General features: G+C 36.3%; 1 protein-coding gene across 10 annotated transcripts in view; it reads left to right on the plus strand.

The window, feature by feature from the left end:
• PCMTD1 (protein-L-isoaspartate (D-aspartate) O-methyltransferase domain containing 1) overlaps positions 1-20,884 on the plus strand; it is a 47,926-nt gene extending 27,042 nt beyond the window's left edge. For 9 of the 10 annotated variants that reach the window (XM_072852494.1, XM_072852501.1, XM_072852497.1 and 6 more), the window contains 3 exons: positions 10,582-10,753; positions 12,380-12,503; positions 18,194-20,884. In XM_072852494.1, coding sequence (XP_072708595.1) covers positions 10,582-10,753; positions 12,380-12,503; positions 18,194-18,564 — 667 coding nt within the window. In that variant the 3' untranslated portion in view covers positions 18,565-20,884. Of the gene's footprint in view, positions 1-1,966; positions 2,136-10,581; positions 10,754-12,379; positions 12,504-18,193 lie in introns of all 10 variants that reach the window. The other variant, XM_072852502.1, reaches the window with a different exon arrangement.
• The last annotated feature ends 854 nt before the right edge of the window (positions 20,885-21,738 follow it).

Consider the following 21,738-nt stretch of genomic DNA (forward strand, 5'->3'; position numbering starts at 1 on the left):
ATTTTCCCTTAATTCAGCGAAGATCAACCCTGGGGACAGCGTTATAAATGCTGTGTGCTATTTACAATGACAGTTAAATTGATCTTTAGTTATATGGTGTTATTCCAACAAGGGCAAAAAGTCAGCAAGTTGGTGAATATGATCTAAACTTTATCACTAATTTTTATATTATATCTTGTCATATGCTGTCTAACAATCCACCTTTTCCTGACAACAGTAAAATACTAAGTAATGGCTACAGAAACACTCTCCTCACCAACCTAACAAAAATTATAGTTCTGTGAAAGTGCTTTTTGACACAAAACTACTTGGTAATAGCTGCACTGCAGCTGATGGGATACTGATTGGCTGGTTAGATTTTGTTTTATGAGGGTATTTAACTTGTCTGCATAGCTGATTCTGGTTAACTGCTTTCTTTGTAAATACTCTGTATTTTAATGTAGTTAATGAAGATGGTGTGTGGGTTTTTCTGTGATGGGTCCTTCTATATTTTTTTTTTTAATATAGGCAAATGTATACAGCATGTCTTGAATTTTAATCTGCCTCTCAAAGTAATGTGCTCTGGGTCAGTAAGTCTGGTTTTGATTCTTGTTTCAGTAACTTTTTCCTGCATCTTCATTTATAAGTGAAAGATATTTACCCAAAACTGTGCGGACTGTGGCATCTGAACTTAACTACTGATTTGGTCAGCTTAAGTATTTGGACAAAAGATCACTCGAGAAAAAGATGTGCGGTGTTTGTCTACTGTTGAACACTGGTGTATACCTAGGAGGCGTCATTACTGTTTGAAAACTTATTTTATGTGGCAGACTGGTATGAATGAAACTAATTGTCTGGGTGGATGTATGCATGTTATGGGGAAAAATACGTCACACTTGCCAGCAGCTTCTAACAAGGCACATGAGGGACAGAAGGAGCACAGAGACCACGATCTGTTTTCCTGGCAGTAACTGAGTTATGTGGATGGGGAATTGTGTAAAACTTTGCATTGCCACTTCCCTGCGTTCTTTCTTTAGTGTACAATGTTCTTTAGTCTGGTCTGAATATCTTAAGCAATCTCCTTTTGAAACAAAAAGCAGGGGTTTAACCTTATGGGTAGGTACTGGGAGAGCTTCAACCTAGATCCTACATAAACACTTTAACTTCGTGGTGTTCCTTTGCTTGGAGCAATAGGCCATTATCTTTGCATCTAACTTCTGTGTGGAGCTGGGTCATGATGATTTAAGTGGGGTTTTGCCTGATAAAGCAAGATGGAATATTGCGTTGATGCCATTTTTATGGGGAAATGATCCAGTGTTGTGTGGTATAGTATAACTTTTTTTCTTAATTCCTGATAAGAATGTTGTTGAAATGTAATTAAAAACTTACTTTTCTATGGTTGGGGTAGGTGCTTGACCAAAGACTGGAAGCAATGTAAAAATAGCATGTCCAGAAGGATTTGAGACACTTTCTCTGCCTAAAGGGAGGGTTGTCTACCTCTGGTAGCTGGACTTCTCTCAGTTTTGGCTTCTTGAACTGTTCATCGGAGGAAAAGCTTTTCAGGTACCTGTTTCAGAAAGACAAATAATTCCAGTAATCACTTGTATCTGTATCCATATCCCACCAATCTATAAAAATAGTTTTCCTCTAAATGGAGGTGGAGTTGTTCATTCTGAGAGGTAAAATGCTGCCTTGGTTTTACTTGACAACATATATTTGCCAGTAGAAGCAAAGGAGAAGTGCCATCTGAAAGTGTCATCGTGGTTGAGGTGCAAAGATTTTAGGTATAGACTAAAGAAAGTTCTCTTTCTGAGTCTGAAATATGTGTAAGGCTCTCTATTGTTCTTAAAACCTTCAGGTTATGCATGCCAATTAAGGGGAAAAAATAATTCCTTAAGAAGGCTCTATCTAAAACACATATGTGCAAGTACCAGGCCCCGCTTCACCTGTTTATTGAAGGGGAATGTGTTGTCTTTTCTGCTCCCAGTCAACTTCTAGACCTAGAATATCCAGCTTGGAGAGAGAGCCACAGGGCAAGGCTAGGTTGCCCATCTTCTAGCACCCTATCAAAAACCAAACCTGGGTAAGCTGGTGAAGTCCCTGCTGTGAAAGAAAATCACCAACCCTTCTCAGGATCAAAAGAAACCACTTCAATGGTAAGTGACAAGAACCCTAGTACTACTTCTGGGATAACTGTTATGGGTGAAACTTCTTCCTGAAGTCCTGTAGTAGATTGTGTTGGCGTTGAAAAATAGTAAGCTTAATCTTCCAACAGAATATTTGTTTGTCTTCATTGAAATTCATGGCTCCTGCTAGGACTCTGAAGGCTTACTTTCTTTTCATTAAAACAGATTTGAAATGGAAAGTTTCTTGTATACATACAAAGAAAAAACTCCTGCCTGCTTGTGCAGCTGGTTAATGATTGCAGTAAAAATTTAAGCAGGAAAAGCAAACTGTCTCATTGGTGGCTTTCTCAGTTTAAATCTTACTCATAACTTAGTCTTAGATTCAAATAGTGTAAATGGTGTTTTTTTAGTGGTGAAAGAATTCTTGTGGAGGTTCAGTCTAACCAGAACAACATAGGGACTACAAGAATTCCAGTGGGATTCTTTGATGCCAGAGATTATGTTAAACAAAAAGGAAAGGAAAGTAGGCTTTTGGAATATCCCTTTTTCATTTAGAGATATTAAAGAGAAGTACTATTTCTAATCCTACACCTCATAAACCAGAAGGCTCCAAAAATGAAAATTGAATCTGCTCTTACCTAGGAAGGAACTAAACCTGCATTTTTCAAGTATTTGATAGTTGCAGAAATACATATTCTTGCCCTCTCAGAACCACACATAAAATATCTTTTAGAAATAAATAAATCACATGGTAGACACTGCCTTTCTTTGGAAATATCTCATTGCTACAAGTTTTGATAGTATTTAGAACGTTTGTTATATTAAAGCAAGTGATGACAATGCTCAGTGCATGGTTCCTGCAAAATCTGTTGCTTTACAAAAACCTGCAGTATAAAATATGACAATTTCAACCTATAAAACCATTTTGCTGCTTCAGTAAAAAAAGCAAGCAAATATTCTTCTGTTACTGTAAACAAGTTGTTTTCCAGACGTCTATCCATGGATGTATTAGGGCCCTGACGATAAACTGAGGTGACAGAAATTTTTTCTCGCCTCCCTATCCCTGTCCACTTTTCTTAAAATTCACTGTGGAATTGATAGTAAGTATTCCTTCAGTATAATTCCTCATTTTACCACCAAAGTTTAGAAATAGTATTTAATGAAGTTTAAATTTTGTAAACCGGTGTTGAAGGGATATTGAGGTTAGTTGTAAGTATTTTTAAGAACTGGTGTTTGAATTTTTCTTCAGAAATAATTTGAGTAATGTGTTTTGGTCCACTTCAATGAAATTGATGAATATCAGAAATTATAAAAAAGACAGCTAAGGTCATATAATAGAAGAACCAATACATTTGTATTCAAAAATGGAGATGACAAATACAAGTGAAGTAGAAATACAGGTTTCTCTCTCACTGTCCTACAGCATTGTCTGGAAGCTGAAAAAATGTTCAAGACAAAACTACTGAATAGAAATTCTACTAGCATCACTTCGGCTGTTAGTCTAATGCTGATTAAAATTACTATTCTTGTAATTGGATACAAGGGACTTAAAAATTGTTATTGTAGATTACGTTTTCAAAGATTTAGTATATTTATTTGTTTCTTTTTATTCTAACATTTGTAGTGTACATGTAGAAGGTCTCACAAATAACAATAATACTAATAGTAGGTAAAATGTGTGTAACTTTTCAACAAAACATGCTAGGAATCCATGAATATGCATTTATACATGAACCAAAGACTACTTCAGAGAGCTTGAAAAAATGAGATGGAATGAACTATGGAGGAAAAAATACAAAAAAAGGTGGAAAGGACTTGCCACCTTGCTGCCCTGCTATTGTCCTACTTAATAGGAAAAAAATTAACACTCTTTAAAAATTGTTTTCCCATATTAACTAACGCAGGTTTTAAGTTTCTTAGCTAGTGATTTAATCTTAAATGGACATCACTGACAGGATATAACATGGGAAGTATTTATTGAGAAACAAATGGGAAAACCTTTTCCTGCAATACATAAGTAGTACCTTTAAGTCTGATAATAGTTCTAAGGCACTTTTGCAGTCGAGTAAAATGAGAAAGGCTCATGAGGCATAGAAATTGGAAAGTATTTCATTATTCTGTTGCACGTTCTTGTGGCATGTTATATCACACAAAGCCATGTGAGTATTGACCTTCATCTGTGGTTTTCAAAGAAGATAAGTTTTATGTCAGTTTAAAACCTGAAAAATTGACTAAATGACCTGAAAGCTGCTTCAAGGTTTCTTTCAGTGAATGCATTAGTGTTTAAACAGGTTCTAGGAGTACTTGGAGTAAGATTACTGGTTTATGAAGTTCTTATGTTTGACATAGGAGAAGCTCTGAGAGTATTGTCTTTTTAATACAAATGGACAAAGGAACGAGAACTTCCTAGATTAAATTATTTGTAGCTTTTCAGTCTGTGTCTTAAAATAAACAGAGGAAACACTTATTTCTTATCTGCTGTACCTGTATTTTTAAAAGGTAGGCCAGTTTTTTGTTGGTGAAAAGAGTGAGAAACCTCTAAACCAGCCTGCCAGAACTGATTTTTTTTTTTTAAACTGATTTCTGCCCCCTCCGTTCTTCACCCATCCTGAGGGGTCCTTTTGCTGAAAATATGGTCAGCAGTATATTAGAATTAGAACAGCAGTATATTAGTATAGGACAAAAGTGAGTGTTATTTCCTTGTCACAGTAGTAAAAATAGTTTAGTGTTTTATCATATGTTTTCAGAGTCTATACATTCTGCAGATTCATTTCAGTGTCTGGTTATTAATGTATTTGGTTTAAGGGAAGTTTGATATAAAGCTAATTTCATGAGTTCTTATGGTGGATTTACTATTCTGTTTTGGAATATGTATTAAAACCTGGTTTTTTTTCCATGAAGTTATGCATGAAATTTGCCTTGCAATACTTTTGAATTCTTTGTTCCAATGTAGCGTCACTGTAGTTCAAATGGCAAGTGTTAACAACTTGCCAACCTTTTCTTATACATCATTAAAGTTGAAGAGTGGTCCTTTGTGCCCTAAATTTAAATAAATTTAAATAAATTTCCTATTAGAGGGGAATTGCTTGGAGCAGCTTGATGGTACTGAATGAGATTTCACTTTTTGGAGGGTTTGAGTTGACTGACTAAAGGAAATGAGTGTGGATGGGGAAAACAGTATACTAAATTCATACTGAAATAGGATTTCTTTCTGTAAGGGCTGTGAGCAGCCAGCTGAGATACAAGTGTGGTTGGTAAATATAGGGATAGGCAGAAGTGTACTGTTAGATGATATCCTGGTATGAATGTAGTAGTTAAGAGGTGTAAAATGGAGCTGGAATGATGCTGATTTTAAGAACTAATTAATTTTTTCTTGGCAAAAGACAGGTATAAGTCGTTTACGTGGTTCCTCAGTATTGCTTTTTTTTTTTAAAGCATCTTGTAACATGTTTTACTGTTTCCTTCAAATGCATGCCTGTGGATGTTGAAAGTTGTCTTTCCTTCAAGTTACTTGATTTTCCTCCCCAATTTTATTGAACTTGTTCCTTTTTAAAGAATAAAAAAAAAAGACAATTCATGCCTCCTTGTACCTAGTTTCATCCTCAAAAGACATCAGGATAACATCCTGCATTCATGAAGGTTGTACAGATAGACGAGCTTAGCCTAAGAAGCATCCTGTACATCTTCAGAGCTGGAAGTAATTGAAGGGTAGGTTCTGTGAGTGGGTGTTATGGTAGGATCAACAGATGAATCCTGTTGTAAAAAAAAAAAAAAAACCAACACCCCCCCCCCCCCCCCAAAAAAAAAAAAAAAAAAACAAAACCAAAAAACCCAAACAAAACCAAAACCCACAATACTTTGCTATTAGAGTAGGTTATTGTACTATGCTCTCTTATTTTTTTTTAATTAATATCTTGTTATCACACAAATACTAGATTGGTGGATATGGATACAAGAGCAACAAACTTTAATCTTAGTTCTTTGCTATAAATGTTTTTTTAAAAGGATGTTCATTTTATTACAATAGTAATAATTGTGTTGATATCTATGGGGAATCTTACTTAAAAGAACATGGGCAATAAAAATCTATTATTTGATAATTTTCTTAAGTTGCTGCAGCAAAGGCAGAAATGCACTTTAAATTCTACAGAATTTTCTTTACGGTCAGCTGGAAGAAAAGTACTGTGGCTGTGTTGAGGATGAACTTGAAACACCCATCCTTGAGGGACAATTACAAAAATGCAAAAGATGGAAGGGCAGAATTAGGTCAACAGATGTTTTATGTGCTTGAAACTGCATGATTATCTTGGGCCATTGCTAAAAATGATCTGTGTGTGCTTAAATTTATCCTATGGCAAGTGCTTGTTTAAACAGAAATTTTCTGTTGCTATGTTATCTACAATGGGAACTTTTAATTTCTGTTCTTTTGGCTCTTGGTTCTCTTGTAATCAAGATACGAGATTCAGCTGAAGAACCTAATGTGATTAAAACTTGTCCAGGTTGTTACAGCACTTTATTTTTTTTCCCTTTTTTTGGCATCTGATGTATGAAATAAGAGGGATTTTTTCATATGGCCTATATAATGCTCTGTAAAGCCACCCTGGCCATTTGGTAGAGGTGAACAAATGGTAAAAAACACTTGGCATTTCTGAGTTCCATTTCAACTCAGTAACTAAAAAAAAAAAATATTTAAGTGAAATATTACCTCATCTTGATAGGTAGCTTATGTGATTGTCAATACTGCATGTTAAAGCAATAAACCATTTATTTTCAGCAGTGTCATTAATCTAATAAAAGATAGCTTAGTGTTACACAGAAGGAAATTGAATAGCTGATATGTTTTGATATCCCAAAGGCAATAGGAATAAAATCAGCTTGTTGGATATAGTGACAATTAGGACTAAAAGAATTTGGGTTTGATTAGGTCAAGTTTCATTGTAAAACAATGTGGTTGATACTACTGTCATACTGTAGGACTAACAAGCTTGTGGTGCTGTTGGTAGGTATTCTCAAAATCACTTACTCCCTTGTATTTGCAGAACCTTTGTATTTAAGTTTTAGATCATTTCCTGATCAAATGATGGAGTCTTTTATACTTGAGTTAAACTGAACTTTGCTTATTTTGAAAATTATTTGGGCAAGTTAGTAGAACAAATTCTCAAAATCATACTTTAGTCTCTGTTGGAAGGTCATCACAAATGACTGGATTAGACAAATACAAGAAAATGGTACATGCATTTATCAGCTCTTTCTGATTCAGAGGCGCGTGTATCTTTCTGTTAAAATGGAATCAGATGAAGATTCAGGGAGTGGGGAAAAAGTCTTGTTGCATCACTAGTGAGGTTTACTTTACATGGGAGTGTGGAAGAGTAAGGTTCACTGTTGTACAATTTAACTAGGTTTGAAAAGTCCGTAATGCTCTACTGTATGAACTCTGTATGCCTTTATTTCTGGTATTTTGTCACTGCTCATACCATAACACATGAAGCAGTTGGTTCTGTGGGAAGCATGAATGAAGAGGGTTGGTTTTTGAACTCGCATGTTGCCATGACCAAAGACAGTTTATAACCTTTTCCTCCAATTTCTACCTACTTTTATTTAGCTTTCTGGGTAACAGGAAGCTACATACAGCAATTCTTGAACCGCCTATGTTAGAGTGGGCAGCTAGCATATCAGTGCAAGCCATTGCATGGCCAGGTGAGCTGAGTAGACACCCTTGGTTTTCATCTGACATGAACTAAAGAGATGTCTTCAGGAATTACATGTACCCTAGTCCATACAGTGTGTAGGTTTGCTGTAGGGAAAGTAGTCTTTCAGGAAACTCCTGCTGTTGACAGATTGGGTTGAAACTAGCTGAAGCTATGTGGGAGAAGGTATTTTTTGAAGTAAATGGATTAACAAATAACTAGCTGTTTGGTCATAAATCTCGTGTCTCCACAAAACTGTGCTAATAATGTGGAGCACAGTCCAGCCAATTTAAAGTGCCTGTAGATGGAGTTGGTCTCTAGCGCTTAACCCACCTCATTCTTATGGGTGTAATAGGAAGTTGCTTCTGTGTCTTCACTTGCATTTTGTGCCCTTCTGGTTGCAAGCTGTGGAGCTAAATGAGAAATTCTCTTCAGCTTTTACTATATTTGTAAGACCACTGTGGATTTTCATCCACAGCTCATGTACAGAGTATTTTGTGTCTGGGGAATGTTTTGTGGGTTTTTGTTTCTTGTTTTTTTGCTTCCTTGGAGAGTTTGGTGTTCCTGCTTGTTTTAAGAGGGTGTGACCAGTGGCTTCATGAGCTTTAGGGTGGTTTCTAGTAGAGGAAGCACTTTAGGAGTATCTGGTAATAAGCTTGCCAGCTTTTAGAGGAGCATTCTGAGAAGATCAGAAGAAGTGGTGAAAGTTGCCAGATTAGGCAGGCAGGCTGTCTTCATTTTTCTAAAACTAACCAGGGACTGTCTCAAGATTTAAAACTGCATTTTAGAAAAGTACCATATTCTCTCTCTCCCTGCCCTCTACCTTGTACTTCTGAAGCCCACAAAGGTATTTTGTTCAAACTTTCAAATTAAATTGGTGTGGTGATGCTTGACTTAAACTGTAGGCAACCTGAAATTAAAACTATGAACTGCCTGATTGACCTCCACTGAATGTAGAAAAACACATGATAGTCCAAGTGCTTATGAGATGAGATAGCTTCTTCAGCAAAGTGATCAGTGCCTTGGATTTCATTTTCTTCCCAGCGTTTAATGTATTATTGTATTTCTAGATCTTTGTGTTAATCTGAAGTTATTTCAACCACAGTTCAGGCTAGGCTAGCTGCCCAGTTGTGTGCGACAAGGCAGTTGTTCCCACTCCCACTCCCCCTCCCTCTCCCTTTTTTCTTTTTAATCTGCCAGTGTTGTTTGTAGCTTTCAGTTTTTCCTCTGGATTTGGATGAGGAAACAACATTACAGGCTGTTGGCCACATATATATATATAGCACGAGAGCTATGCAGTAGTTGGTAAAGGATTCTAGGGTCTGTCTGTGACTAGTCAAAGAAAGAAACATTGCATTATTTTTCAAGATCAAGCATCCCATCTTGGGGGGGGGGGGGGGGGGGGGAATATACTTCAAGCAAAAACTTCAGTTTAATAGAATTCTGATTTGTTAATGGCAGTGCTGTAGATAGGAAAGTCAGCCAAGCCTTTTAGACAGCATCTCTAAGCAGTGAAAGCTGCCAAGCTTCGCTGTAACTGAAGAAGTACTGCTTTGAATGTTGTCAGGTGTTATACTGGGATTTGCTACTGCTAGCCAAGTAAAAAAAAAAAAAATCTTTTCCAATGACAGTCAGCTGTAAAGTTCATAAAATGGCTGCATGTATTTGAAAAAGTTTTTAGAAAAATTCATTCCTTCTGGATGAAGTTTGAGATGCGTTGGATCTTAATACTGCCAGATGAAGTTTATGAACTATTTCATGCAACACAAGGTGTTAGGTTTTACTTAACATTTTTTTCAAAGAAAACCATAAATCCTTTCTATGAGCAACTGTGTAACCTCTTCTTAATTTTAAAGTGCTTGGGGAAAACAAAGTTATTCGCTGAAGGAATTTTTTTACAAAAAGGTAAATTACATTTATGACGTTAACAGCTGGAGCACTAAGGTGCTGCAGAGATTTAAAAAATATCAGAAAATATCAGTGTAATGGAGAATATATGCAGCTTTGGCAATAAAGCTCTATCCTGTACATCTTTCCTTTGGTATTTTATGCAGTGACAAAGAGTACTTACAGTCCTTGCAACTTCTGTTACAAACTTAGGTCCGCTTAAAAGCAGTTGTATAACTTTCATTTGCTGATGAAAATTAGAACAGATGCTTCTGAGATAGTTAATCTTTTTTTCTTTTTTTCTTGCTTTGTGTGGTCAAAAAATGACAGGCTTTGCCATTAAATTCCTTTTTTGGGGAAAAGTGGATTGAGCTCAAGGTGGAAAATTGGGAGGTAGAGGAAAATGAGTCTTTTAAAAGCCTAATTTTTAAAAAAATGGAGCGGGGCTATTAGGAAATGAACTGTTTCAATATTTATTCAACAGCCTGGATATCGCACATTGTTGATAAATGTACTATTTTAAAGGCACTTCTACTGTATGGCTTGTAAGGTTTTTGGACAAATCTGTTTGCTTGCAGTTAGGAAGTCTGGTGATGCTTTGAGGCCTTTTCAGTTTTGCATAAAACATAATCATAACTGCTTAAGAATTTTTGTTTGGTGGTCCCTGATGTGACAGAAGAAACCAGAATATTTTTGCATTGCCATAATACAGACTTAGTATTGCCATAGTTAGTATTGCCATAATACAGACTTTTAAAGTATGTATGCTAATCTTTATTCATTACCTAAGCAAAGATATGAAAAATATTTTTCTGTCTTTATTGGGACTGGCTTTTCTTAAAAATCCTAATTTGAAATGTGTCCCCTCTTTTTTTTTTTTTTTTTTTTTTCCTTCCCCTTAGATTTGAGTTCTGTGAACCTGCCTTTGTGGTTGGTAATTGCTTGGAAATAGCCTCCGACAGTCATCAATATGACCGGATTTACTGTGGAGCTGGAGTGCAGAAAGACCATGAAAACTACATGAAAATTTTATTGAAAGTTGGAGGCATTTTAGTAATGCCTATAGAAGATCAGGTGACTTAGTGACAATTTTCTCCTTTTTATCTTTTAGTATGAGAAATACATAATTTAAGGAATGCTTTTAAATGTATATTTGACTAAGTTAATGTTCAACTAATGATACCTTGATTCAGTGTTTTGCTGCAGTTAAGCAGATATTAGTCTTTTGAATGAAGTCTTCAACTTTTTTCCCTTAAACTTGTAGGAGAGCATCAGTATCCTGCTTCCAACAAAGTCTGTGGCAAAATTGTTTCTTCAGTGAAACTAGAACTCCGTTCATAGTATTTTCAGTGTATCATACCAGTCCCAGAACTGCTTTGAAATCTTGCTGCCACACAGACATTTTCAGTCAGTACTTCAAAGAAACGACCCTCTAAACCAAGAGAACTTATTTCGGAGAAATATGAAATAGCTGTGATCAGTGGGACATTGTAAGGGTCATTGTCATTGTTTGACATTGTCAAAAAACTGAAGGAAAAAAAATGACTTATTTCCAGCAGTTTTCAGTTTTTTGCTTTTCCATGTTAGATTAAACATTTTTCAGACAGGTGTATTATTTTAATAATACTTGGCACTTTTATCACTTTTCATCCTTTGATCTCAAAAAGCTTTACGAAGGTAAGTATTGTTCTCCCTATTTTACTAATAGGGAAATTGAGAAAGGCAGATTATGTGATTTAAGTTGATGTTCTCCTAAATACAGATAATTACTAAAATGCTTATTGATAAACATGCTAGTTACTTTATCTTCCAAAAAGAATTATCACATTATGTATCTGCTTTCTCAGAATACCAAAGTGATTTAAATACAGCCTGCATGATTCAGTTCCCTAAATATTTTTTTTCAGTATTTATTGGACTAAGATACTGTCAGTTGAAAATGATGGAATCCAACTTGAAAGTAGTCACGATTTGAAAGCAAAATTAACACTGTGGATATTTCTACTTTATATACAACTGGTTAGGGGGCTAGACCATATAAAGTATAAGGAGCATCTGAAAGATGTGGCTTAATCTAGCCTGCAAAGAAACAGCTAAGGGAACATTTAATTCCTGACTTGGCTTCCTAAAGAGGTGGAGAATTTACCTAGTAGACAGGAGTCCAATTCTCCTTGCAGGTGCACAGCAAACTGAATGTTACAAATAGCAGCAAGGGGGCATTCTGCCTGCATATAGGGAAAACAATTTCTCATAATGAGAGTGGTTGAACACTACAGCAGGTTGCCTAGTCAGGTTGGGAAATCTCAGTCCTACGAGACCTTTTTTAACTTAATCGGAAAAGCTTCTGAGTTGCCTGATTTAACTTTGAAGTTGGTTGTCTTCAAGCAGGAGGTAGGACTCCAGAGGTTGCTTCCAATCTAAAGTGTTCTGTGATCTTTTGGAAAAATCAGAAAAGGCAAAACTGACCTTGGGCCTTAAGTTTCCAGCTGCATCTCTTCCCATTGCCAAAGAGCCTTATTTAGTACTCTAGTGACCAAGTAATATTTCAAAGAATATGAAAGTCCTTTCTATTCATAAAACAGCCTTTATAAATAATTTTGAAGCAAATCAAAATAGCAGTATGTTTGAACACCAATTTGAATAGTATTGAGTATGACAAAACTGTAACCACCTTTTTATTTTGGTTTTGTTTTTATGCAGCTAACACAAATCTTGAGAACGGGACAGAACACGTGGGAAAGTAAAAATATCCTTGCTGTTTCATTTGCTCCTCTAGTGCAACCAAACAGAAATGACAATGGCAAACATGATACTGTGGGACTGCGTAAGTGTCATTTGTGCTTGCTCCCTTTGGCTTGATGGGTTGTTATAGTGCCTGCTGGTGGTGGTCTGGAAGTGGGGAGGCTATGCTGTACAGACACAATATGATAGAACAGGAACATACAGTTTAGCAAAGCAGTAGCTCACTGATGTGTTTTTGTGCTCCTGGCATGTGTTCTGTGTTGCTAAAGAATTAATACCCTGAATTAAAATGATACAGTGTTTCCAGCTTACTTTTCCAGACTTGTTTTCCTTTTAGGTTCAGCTTCTCTCGTTTTAGGGAGGTATAGATAAAATATCAAGCTAATATTAGATCTGTTAGGAGTGCTAACTTTCTGATGATCTTCTAGAGAAAAATATTTATTCTCTTCTCCCTGAAATGGAAGGAACAGGTCTAAACTACAGCTGTGGTACTGTAGGATATTAATGGCTGAGTGTGCTTGTGTCTGCCTGCAACTGATACAGTCATGCCTAGCTGTTTTTTAGTAGTCATTGGGATTGGCTTTCTAGCTGCAATGCCTTGAATTAAGTTAGTAAAAGTATTTAGAAAGTCTCTGACAGTACATCTGTTGCCAAGATGGTAAGATGGTATGATAAGGGGAAGGGGAAAAAAGTGGCAGAGAAAGGTGTAGAGTTGAAATTTTCTGTCAGGGTAGTCAGGGCTAGGAGTAGAGTAATACACAGAGCTTCAGTAACATGTGGGAACTTAAATAAACCCAACAAAGAGCCTTAGAAGATAACAGCTTTTCTTTCCTGTTTCGTTCTGTTAACATACAACCAAAGGGCACTAATTCCCCTGTCCCTTTCACATGTTTCTTGCCTCCATGCACATTTTTTTTTAACTGTGAAACAGGTATAAACCCTTCAGGAGTCCAGGGTGTCCTATCAGATTGCATTGCCTATAACTACTGATCTGGCTATTAATTTTGAGAGTGTGTGTGAGCTTGCCTAGGATAGTTCCTTACTACAGTTACGTTTACTTTTTTTGTTCAAAGTATAGATGATCCTCTCCTTTATGTAATCAGTTCTTTTGTAGAAATAATTCATTTTGGTTGCTTTAACACTTGCTTTTTGAGACCTCAGAAGTTATTTCCTGAAATTAACTTGGAATCATAGAATCATAGAATAGTTTGGGTTGAAAGGGAGCTTTAAAGGTCATCTAGTCCAACTCCCCTGCAATGAGCAGGGACATCTTCAACTAGATCAGGTTGCTCAGAGCCCCATCCAACCTGACCTTGAATGTTTCCAGGGATGAGGCATCTACCACCTGTCTGGGCAACCTGTTTCCAGTGTTTCACCACGCTCATCGTAAAAAATTTCTTCCTTATCTAGTCTGAATCTACCCTCCTTTAATTTAAAACCATGACCACTTGTCCTATCACTACAGGCCGTACTAAAAAATCTGTCCCCATCTTTCTTATAAGCCCTCTTTAAGTACTGAAAGGCCACTATAAGGTCTCCCCAGAGCCTTCTCCTCTCCAGGCTAAATAACCCCAACTCTCAGCCTTTCCTCACAGGAGGGGTGTTCCATCCCTTTGATCATTTTTGTGGCCGCCCTCTGGACCCGCTCCAACAGGTCCATGTCTTTCCTGTGCTGAGGGCTCCAGAGCTGGACGCAGTACTCCAGGTGGGGTCTCACCAGAGCAGAGGAGCAGAATCACCTCCCTTGACCTGCTGGCCATGCTTCTTTTGATGCAGCCCAGGATATGGTTGGCTTTCTGGGCTGTGAGTGCACATTGTTGGCTCATGTCCAGCTTTTCATCCACCAGTATCACAAGTCCTCCTTCTCAGGGCTGCTCTCAATCTCTTCATCCCCCAGCCTGTATTGATACCAGGGGTTGCCCTCACCCAGGTGTAGGACCTTGCACTTGGCCTTGTTGAACCTCATGAGGTTCACATGGGCCCACTTCTCAAGCTTGTCCAGGTCCCTCTGAATGGCATCCCATCCCTCAGGTGTGTCAACTGCACCACTCAGCTTGGTGTCATCTGCAAACTTGCTGAGGGTGCGCTCGATCCCACTGTCTGTCATTGAAGGTACTAAACAGTACTGGTCCCAGTACACACCTCTGAGGGACACCACTCATCACTGATCTCCATCTGGACATTGAGCCATTGACTGCTACTCTGTGGATGTGACCATCCAGCCAATTCCTTATCCACTGAATAGTCTGTCAATCAAATCAATATTTCTCCAATTTAGAGAAAAGCATGTTGTGGGGAGGCCATGTCAGAGGCTTTACAGAAGGCCAGATAGATGACATCCATAGCTCTCCTCTTGTCCACTGATGTGGCCACTCCATCATAGAAGGCTACTAGGTTTTGGTCAGGCAAGACTTGCCCTTCGTGAAGCCATGCTGGCTGTCTCGAATCACCTTCCTGTGCCTTAGCATAGCTTCTAGGACTTGTTAATACAAGATTATTTTTTTCCTATGTTATTTGCTTTAGACATAGTCCATTATAGCTAGGCTGTATCATGACTAACAGTGAAATACAGAGGTGGCTTGTCAAATTTCTGGTCTTGGTATGATTTTATACAGTCTAATTCCCTAGAAGATAGAGGAGGATTTTCAAGTGTTCTCTGTCACCACTCCTGAATTTTCAGAATGAAAATAGTGCAGACCAGTAGTGTTCAGAACTGAACTGTAGTACAATAAAGATATTTCCTGTAAGTAGCTTAATATAATAATTTCAAAATTACTCTTTAGTGAGAAGAGGAAAATAACATGCAAATGTGCTACTAAGTTGGCACTATTTAAAAGAAAACGCATTAGGGGCTTGAAGTTGCACTGTAAAATGAAATCAGCAAGATATGCTTCTTTCCACTGCTCAGACTGGTCTAGTTTTATCATGAAGCTTAAAAAAGCGGGGGGTGGGGGGGGTGGTGTGTAAAAAGTAGTGGTCTGAAGCTCAAGAAATAAAAATTCTAGCTAATTCCTCCTTTATAGTAACATTGTTTGTTTTAAATCCACACACCTGTAAATTATCTTAAAAGTTCAGAGTAGTCTAGTAAACATTATCCTTCCGTAAACTTTAGCCAGAAGTTGCAGATGTCACTACTAAGTAAACATGGAGTCTGTGCCATACTTTGGACAACCCTTGAGTACCTTCTGACAGATATGTAATGTTATATATAGACTACAGTTATAACTCTCATATTTACATAGGGCTTAGTTAAAATATCTCTCAGCCAGTCATTCTCAAAGTAGAATCTTTATCTCATGGAAAACTATGGAGGTGTTGCTAAAAGGATCGTTTTACCAATTTAGTTACTGGTTAGGATACTGGAAAGAAGTTGACATTAAATATCAAAAAATTGCATCATGTTCATCTCACTTAAAAAAAAATAATCCTTAATGTGAGTAGTTTGATTAATTATTTTAGGAGAGAAGCTAAGACAGATTGGCAGTAAACCGAATTCAGGTTCTCATGTAATGTGTAAATGATTTCAGATGGCTCATTCAACACCAAAGTAGTGAGGCATGTTGCCAGCAAGGATGAACTCTGTCTTTGGGTAGACTGTAAGCTGTGTAATAAAGGTCAAGCACCATTAGCATTGGTAAAGTAAATATTTTGCATCCCAACAAAGTTTTACATTTGAGCAGGATGTTAACATTGTTGCATAGCTTCACGCTTAACTTAGTATGGGAAGTAAACTTGTGTTGACCCACAGTATACTGTATATACTAGAAACTGTCTGATCATGAGCTCAGAACATCACTGTTAAGTCACAATGATAGATTTTATTGAAGTCTAATTTTCTTTTTTATTTAATCGCAATGAAGAAGAAAAGATGAAATTTCTTAGATTCAGTTAAATTTTACTACATTTTTAAAGTTTGGTTACTCTCAAATGTAATTTTTAAACATCAAGCAAGTTTCAAAACAGAAGTGAGTTGTATTTCTTGGTCAATTTGGCTTAAATCCATGAATATCAGTGGAACTTAAGGCTACTTCTGTTATTTGAAGTCTTCCTTAGGTGTCCAACTCAGTAGTTCCATATTCAAACAGATTTTATATTACCTGAATAGGAAAGCTTTCTGACTGTCTCACTATAGGACTTCGTAACTATCCTTCCTACCTATCAAGCATTTATTTAAAAAAAAAAAAATACAGCACATCTGAAGCTTTCTAAAAGTTCACTTTCTTTATGCTACGTGCATGTCTGGGATTTCTGAACAGAAATGCCAGGAGCTTTAGGCCTTGAATTCCTTTATGTAGTATGAATTGTTGCTAGTTACCAATTGTACCTTATGATCTGGGATGTGACTGTGAGGAGTTTACTTTGTCTTTAAACCTTTTAGATGCTGTTGTCTTCAAAATCAAATAGAATATAATCAGTCATAACTAGCACTAAAAAAATAATATAGTTGGTTTATATTATCTTACAGGATAAGAAAGCTGAGAGATTACTGCTTTTATACCTTTTTCAGGATGCAGTGTTTCATAACTTTGTTCCATCCTCTTTTGAAAGAAATTTTTTTTTTCTTCTGATTTTATGAAGTCTCTCTTACATAGTTCTGTATATGGGACAAATGCCTGCTAGTCCATTACTTCAACTTTATGCTTGCATTTACTATGATTGGCATACAATCTGCAGTCATAGCTTGTTTAGCCTGATCTTATAAACGTATTTTGGATGGTTAGATAGGGTTTTTTTCTTGAATTTTGAGTTGGTTTTAGATTAAACAAATAGGGCTTGGTGTTTTTTTTTTTATTTTTTGTTGGCATTAGCTGAAATTAGTATTGCCAGTCATAAACGTACTTTCTATCTCAAATATGAGTGACTAGCATGCAACTGAAGTCAGTGTATGAACCAATAGATTTTGTTGGAAATACATTGAGTGCTTTTTAAGCTGCATGCAATATTGGAAGTGTAATTATCAAAATTACTTCTTCACTAACTTCTTCCTTCCTGTAGTCCCCATTAGTTTTATGCTACTTTGTATAGGAAGAAAAATGACAAGCAAGAAAGTTGAACAGGCTGCAGTTTTGGTTGGTGTGCTTTTTTGTTTTTGTTTTCCTTGGAATTAGCCAGCTGTATCTCATCTAGGGCGGGCATCCACCAGCCCAGCAATACTCAGTCATCACCTACCTGTCTGTCATTGGAAAATATGTGGCTTTGGCCTCTTGTTACTTGTTCGTGGTTTTTTTTTTTTTTTTTCTTCAGGACTTCAGTAATTTTGATTCCTTTCCTCCTGCAAAGGTATGGGTGACTCTACGTGGTTGGTCACCTGTGAAGTTGACGTGGCCCTCCCTCATCAGTTGGGTTCAGTAGGAAGTAGGGCAAAGCATAGTGAGTAAAGAGGGAGGCAGAAGAAAGGCATTTACCTAAACAAATGTGACAAAGGGGTAGAAATTGTTTCCCAGCAGCAGGATCTTAAAACAGTGCCAGCAGTAGATCCCAAGACTTGCCAGGTACTAAAAGGTGACAGTATTTGTTCTATGCTTTCTTGAATTTATTTTAATAATCTGTTCATGCTTTCTACTTCTCTTGCACATCTGTCAAAAGACCTTAATTTCTTGGGCTGTGCTACGGAGTTTGTCAAGGTGGCTCTATCTACCCTTGTTTTGTTTGCATATTGTATCATGTGCTAAAATTTCAATTGTTCTTGAACATTAGTCTTACTGACTTGCAGCTAATTGTTTTGCTAGAGGGAAATTTTACTTAGTATAACTTACTTTTCTTTCATTTTAGCTCCATGTGCTGTTAGGAATCTCCAGGATCTAGCTCGAATATATATCAGACGCACCCTTAGAAACTTCATAAATGAGGAGATGAAAGCCAAGGGTATTGCTCAGAAGGCTCCTCCGAAACGAAAACGCAGGAGGTGTCGTAGACGCAGGATTAACACCTATGTGTTTGTTGGTAATCAGCTCATTCCTCAGCCTCTAGATAGTGAAGAAGATGAAAGAATGGAAGATGATAACAAAGAGGAGGAGGATAAAGATCACAGTGAGGCCTTGAAGCCAGAAGAGCCTCCTCGAAATCTGCTGAGAGAGAAAATTATGAGTCTACCATTACCTGAATCTTTAAAAGCATACTTGACCTATTACAGAGAGAAATAACTTGTTTTAAGTAGAAATAATGCCTACTGATTGTTCCTTTATTCTTGAAAATGTAGCATTTATTAAGGAGTAGGTGGACATATTATTATTAGTCTTTCATCAAGACTGAAGTACAGCGATAAATCGTAACTTGTTTCTATCTTGTCTTTGCTACAAGGAAGACTTGCATTCAACAGTAGAATCCCTTTTAAAAAATCTATTTTTCTTTAAATTTTGAAAATGCTGTTTTAACTCTGATAGAAATATATATTCCATTATGCAGCACTAATCAATATTTTGCATGGTAAGTCTCTTTTGATCCCTAACAGATTTGTATTGATAAAAGGATGAGTGAAATTTTATATATGCTAAATAATTGTTAAACATGTGCATCTGACTTGATGAGCAATTTGTCTGTATTTATTATTATTAGGGGAACATTTCAAACATGCAAACGCTTATCCTCTAATGTCAGAATCAGACCCTTTTAAAGTTTATTTTACGATGGCTTTGTTGCAATCATTATTACTATGTTGGTATAGATGTATTCCAACAACACAAGTGCAATAAATGTATACAGACACTGAATGAGCTGGCTTTAATGAAATACGAAAATACAAGTTCTGAAATGTCAGATGACCCTGCTACTTTTGCATTTATATCTTTTGCCAAAAGATCTTGAGAAAAGTAACAGCTTCTCTCAGAGCCTTAAAGAAACAACATTGAATAAGAAGCAAAGCAATGCTTACTTCAGCTCTGCTTATACTTAACTCCATTCTACACTTTCAGTATTTTTAACTAGAGGCACTTCCTCATTTGTGGGAAGTTTAGGACAGTACATTTTGTTTATTTCTACAGCTCACAGCATTAAGTCAAAATGTTTGGTAATACAAGATTGTAATTTAAATATCAGTCATCTATAATTACTGCTTTTAAGTAGAGGTAGAATTTCAACAAAGTTTAGTTTGTATTGCTTATTGGGATAGCTGTAATAGTAGAAGTTAGAATTTGTTCAGCAAATGCACTTTAGTAAGTGAATTTTATACTTAACATGCATCTCCAAGAAGGTAGACTTGTGCTAGCCTATATTTTGTTTCTGAGCATGGCTCTTAGCACAAAAATATTTATAAAATCATATGCATCTTTTGGAAACCTAAGAGTAGCAGTGCAACTGTAGGGACCCACAATAGTGCTGACTTAAATCCTTCTATGATTTTTCCTCTTCTAGTTGTGAAGTTACTTGCAGTTCTCACATTTAACTTTGTTTGCTTTTACCATCTTAATTTCTTCATTCTCTGTTGTAACATAACCATGAGGGAAAACACTGTTTATTAAGAACTTGGCATGATATGCATTAAAAGCCACAATCATTGGAAACATCTGCCTGTTGGACCCAGTGAAAAACATTCCTATTGAAGTATTCTGCACAATACATTTTATAATATTGGTAACATTTTTTTGTGTAATAACAATAAAACAAAATAATCACATCTTTCTAAAACAGTAAATGTTCCTAGTCCAAGTATTTATAACCAGCCAATATTCATGTGGTCTAACAGTCCAATATTGACTTCAAAATATATAAGCATTTTGTTGCATCTGAGAAGGAAGATAACACATAATCCCGTGACACTGACTCTTTATGGTGCATTTAATGCTTTAGTCCCTGGGGTTTTTTTAAGGTACATCATAGCAGTGTTTAAGTGGAACTTCATGAAGGCCTGTTGTACCAGCATGTGGAGTTACTTTCCGCAATATATTTACAGTATAAGTAAACAAAACTATTTGAAATAAGTATTCTGACTTTATTTTAAAAGCAGGAAAAAGTAATAAGAAATAGTTTTCCAAAATAATGATACTAATAAAGTAATTGTAATGCTTCAGCTATAAGAATTGATCATAATCTTGTTTTAAATGGATTATTTTAGATGGAATTTAAATAATCTGAAGTTTGAGATGTTTTTTCTCTCTCCTTTTCTTGGAATCTACATCCATAAGCTCAAGAGTATGAGATTACTAAATATTACTTAAATACTCTGAGGACTTTATACAGGATGCTTTTGGAGAAAAATTTCTGTTCTTTCATGCCTGTATACTTGGAAAAATGGACAGCGGATGGCTTGTCATGATTCTTCAGTATGTAAGGATTTTTGGAGTCACTGAAAGAGAATGTTTCTTCTGTGTTTTATATGTGGATTTATTTTACACTCTTGAATTTATATTTACATAAATAAAAAGGTAGAAACGCAAAATTAATTAAAACTTAATTTTTGCCATCTCAGTTGATGATGGGGACATTGTTGCAATAAAATGTTTTTTTGGTGGTTTCTGCTTGCTTGAATTCCTGTGTTTCTGTGCAAGTATTTTCAGTTAATTTGGAAATTCAGATACCAGTTTGCTCATAGTTAGGTCAGTAACTTCTTAATAAATGCTATTCTTGAATTTCAGAAATAGAGTAATACACCTTCTTGCTAAATTTTGAATTTTTGCGAAGGTTGGAAGATGAGATGTTATTCATGACATGGGAAGGCTATCTTGGGGCCAGCACTACTTTTGAAGTACTTACATAGAGCGTCACTTTCTTCTGGAGAGCCCAGCAGCTATACTTGAGCTATATACTCAAGAACTGTTTAATGGTTTTTGTTTCTAAATATTGAGATTGTTTTCACCTTCAACAGAGCAACTATCTAGGTCAAAAGAAATAAAGGAAACTTTTGAGGTAAGAATCGCAAGGGTGGTGTGCAACTAGTGAGTCACACTTCCTATTGAAACTCCCTCTTGATGCAGCATTATTTTGTTATCAGTTAGAGGAAAAATACAAGGTGGGTAGGCTAAGCTGACTAGCAATACTGTAATTGTGGTCACTGTAAGGAAGGATGTGATAAAACCCCCTGGAAGTTCCAATTAATCTTTTGTCTGGAGGAGGCTTCAAGACCAGTGCAGTCTTCTCAGAAGACCTGGATTTTTTTAATCCCATGTTCAGGAAAAACTGAACAGCTGCCTCCCAAAAACTTGGGAAACTGTTCATTGAAATGAACCTGAACAGCTCTGTTCAGCTGAGCATTGTCTCTTGCTTGTTTAGGTACTGGCAACTTTAGTCTATTTTCTTTCTTTTTATTAAATCCTGTCATTTTTTTTCTCTAAACTTTTTAAAATGCATCTTTACTTGTCAGTTTGAAAACAAATAGGGAATGT

This window comes from Ciconia boyciana, chromosome 2 (genome assembly GCF_034638445.1).
Source record: "Ciconia boyciana chromosome 2, ASM3463844v1, whole genome shotgun sequence".
In the NCBI taxonomy this organism is placed as follows: Eukaryota; Metazoa; Chordata; class Aves; order Ciconiiformes; family Ciconiidae; genus Ciconia; species Ciconia boyciana.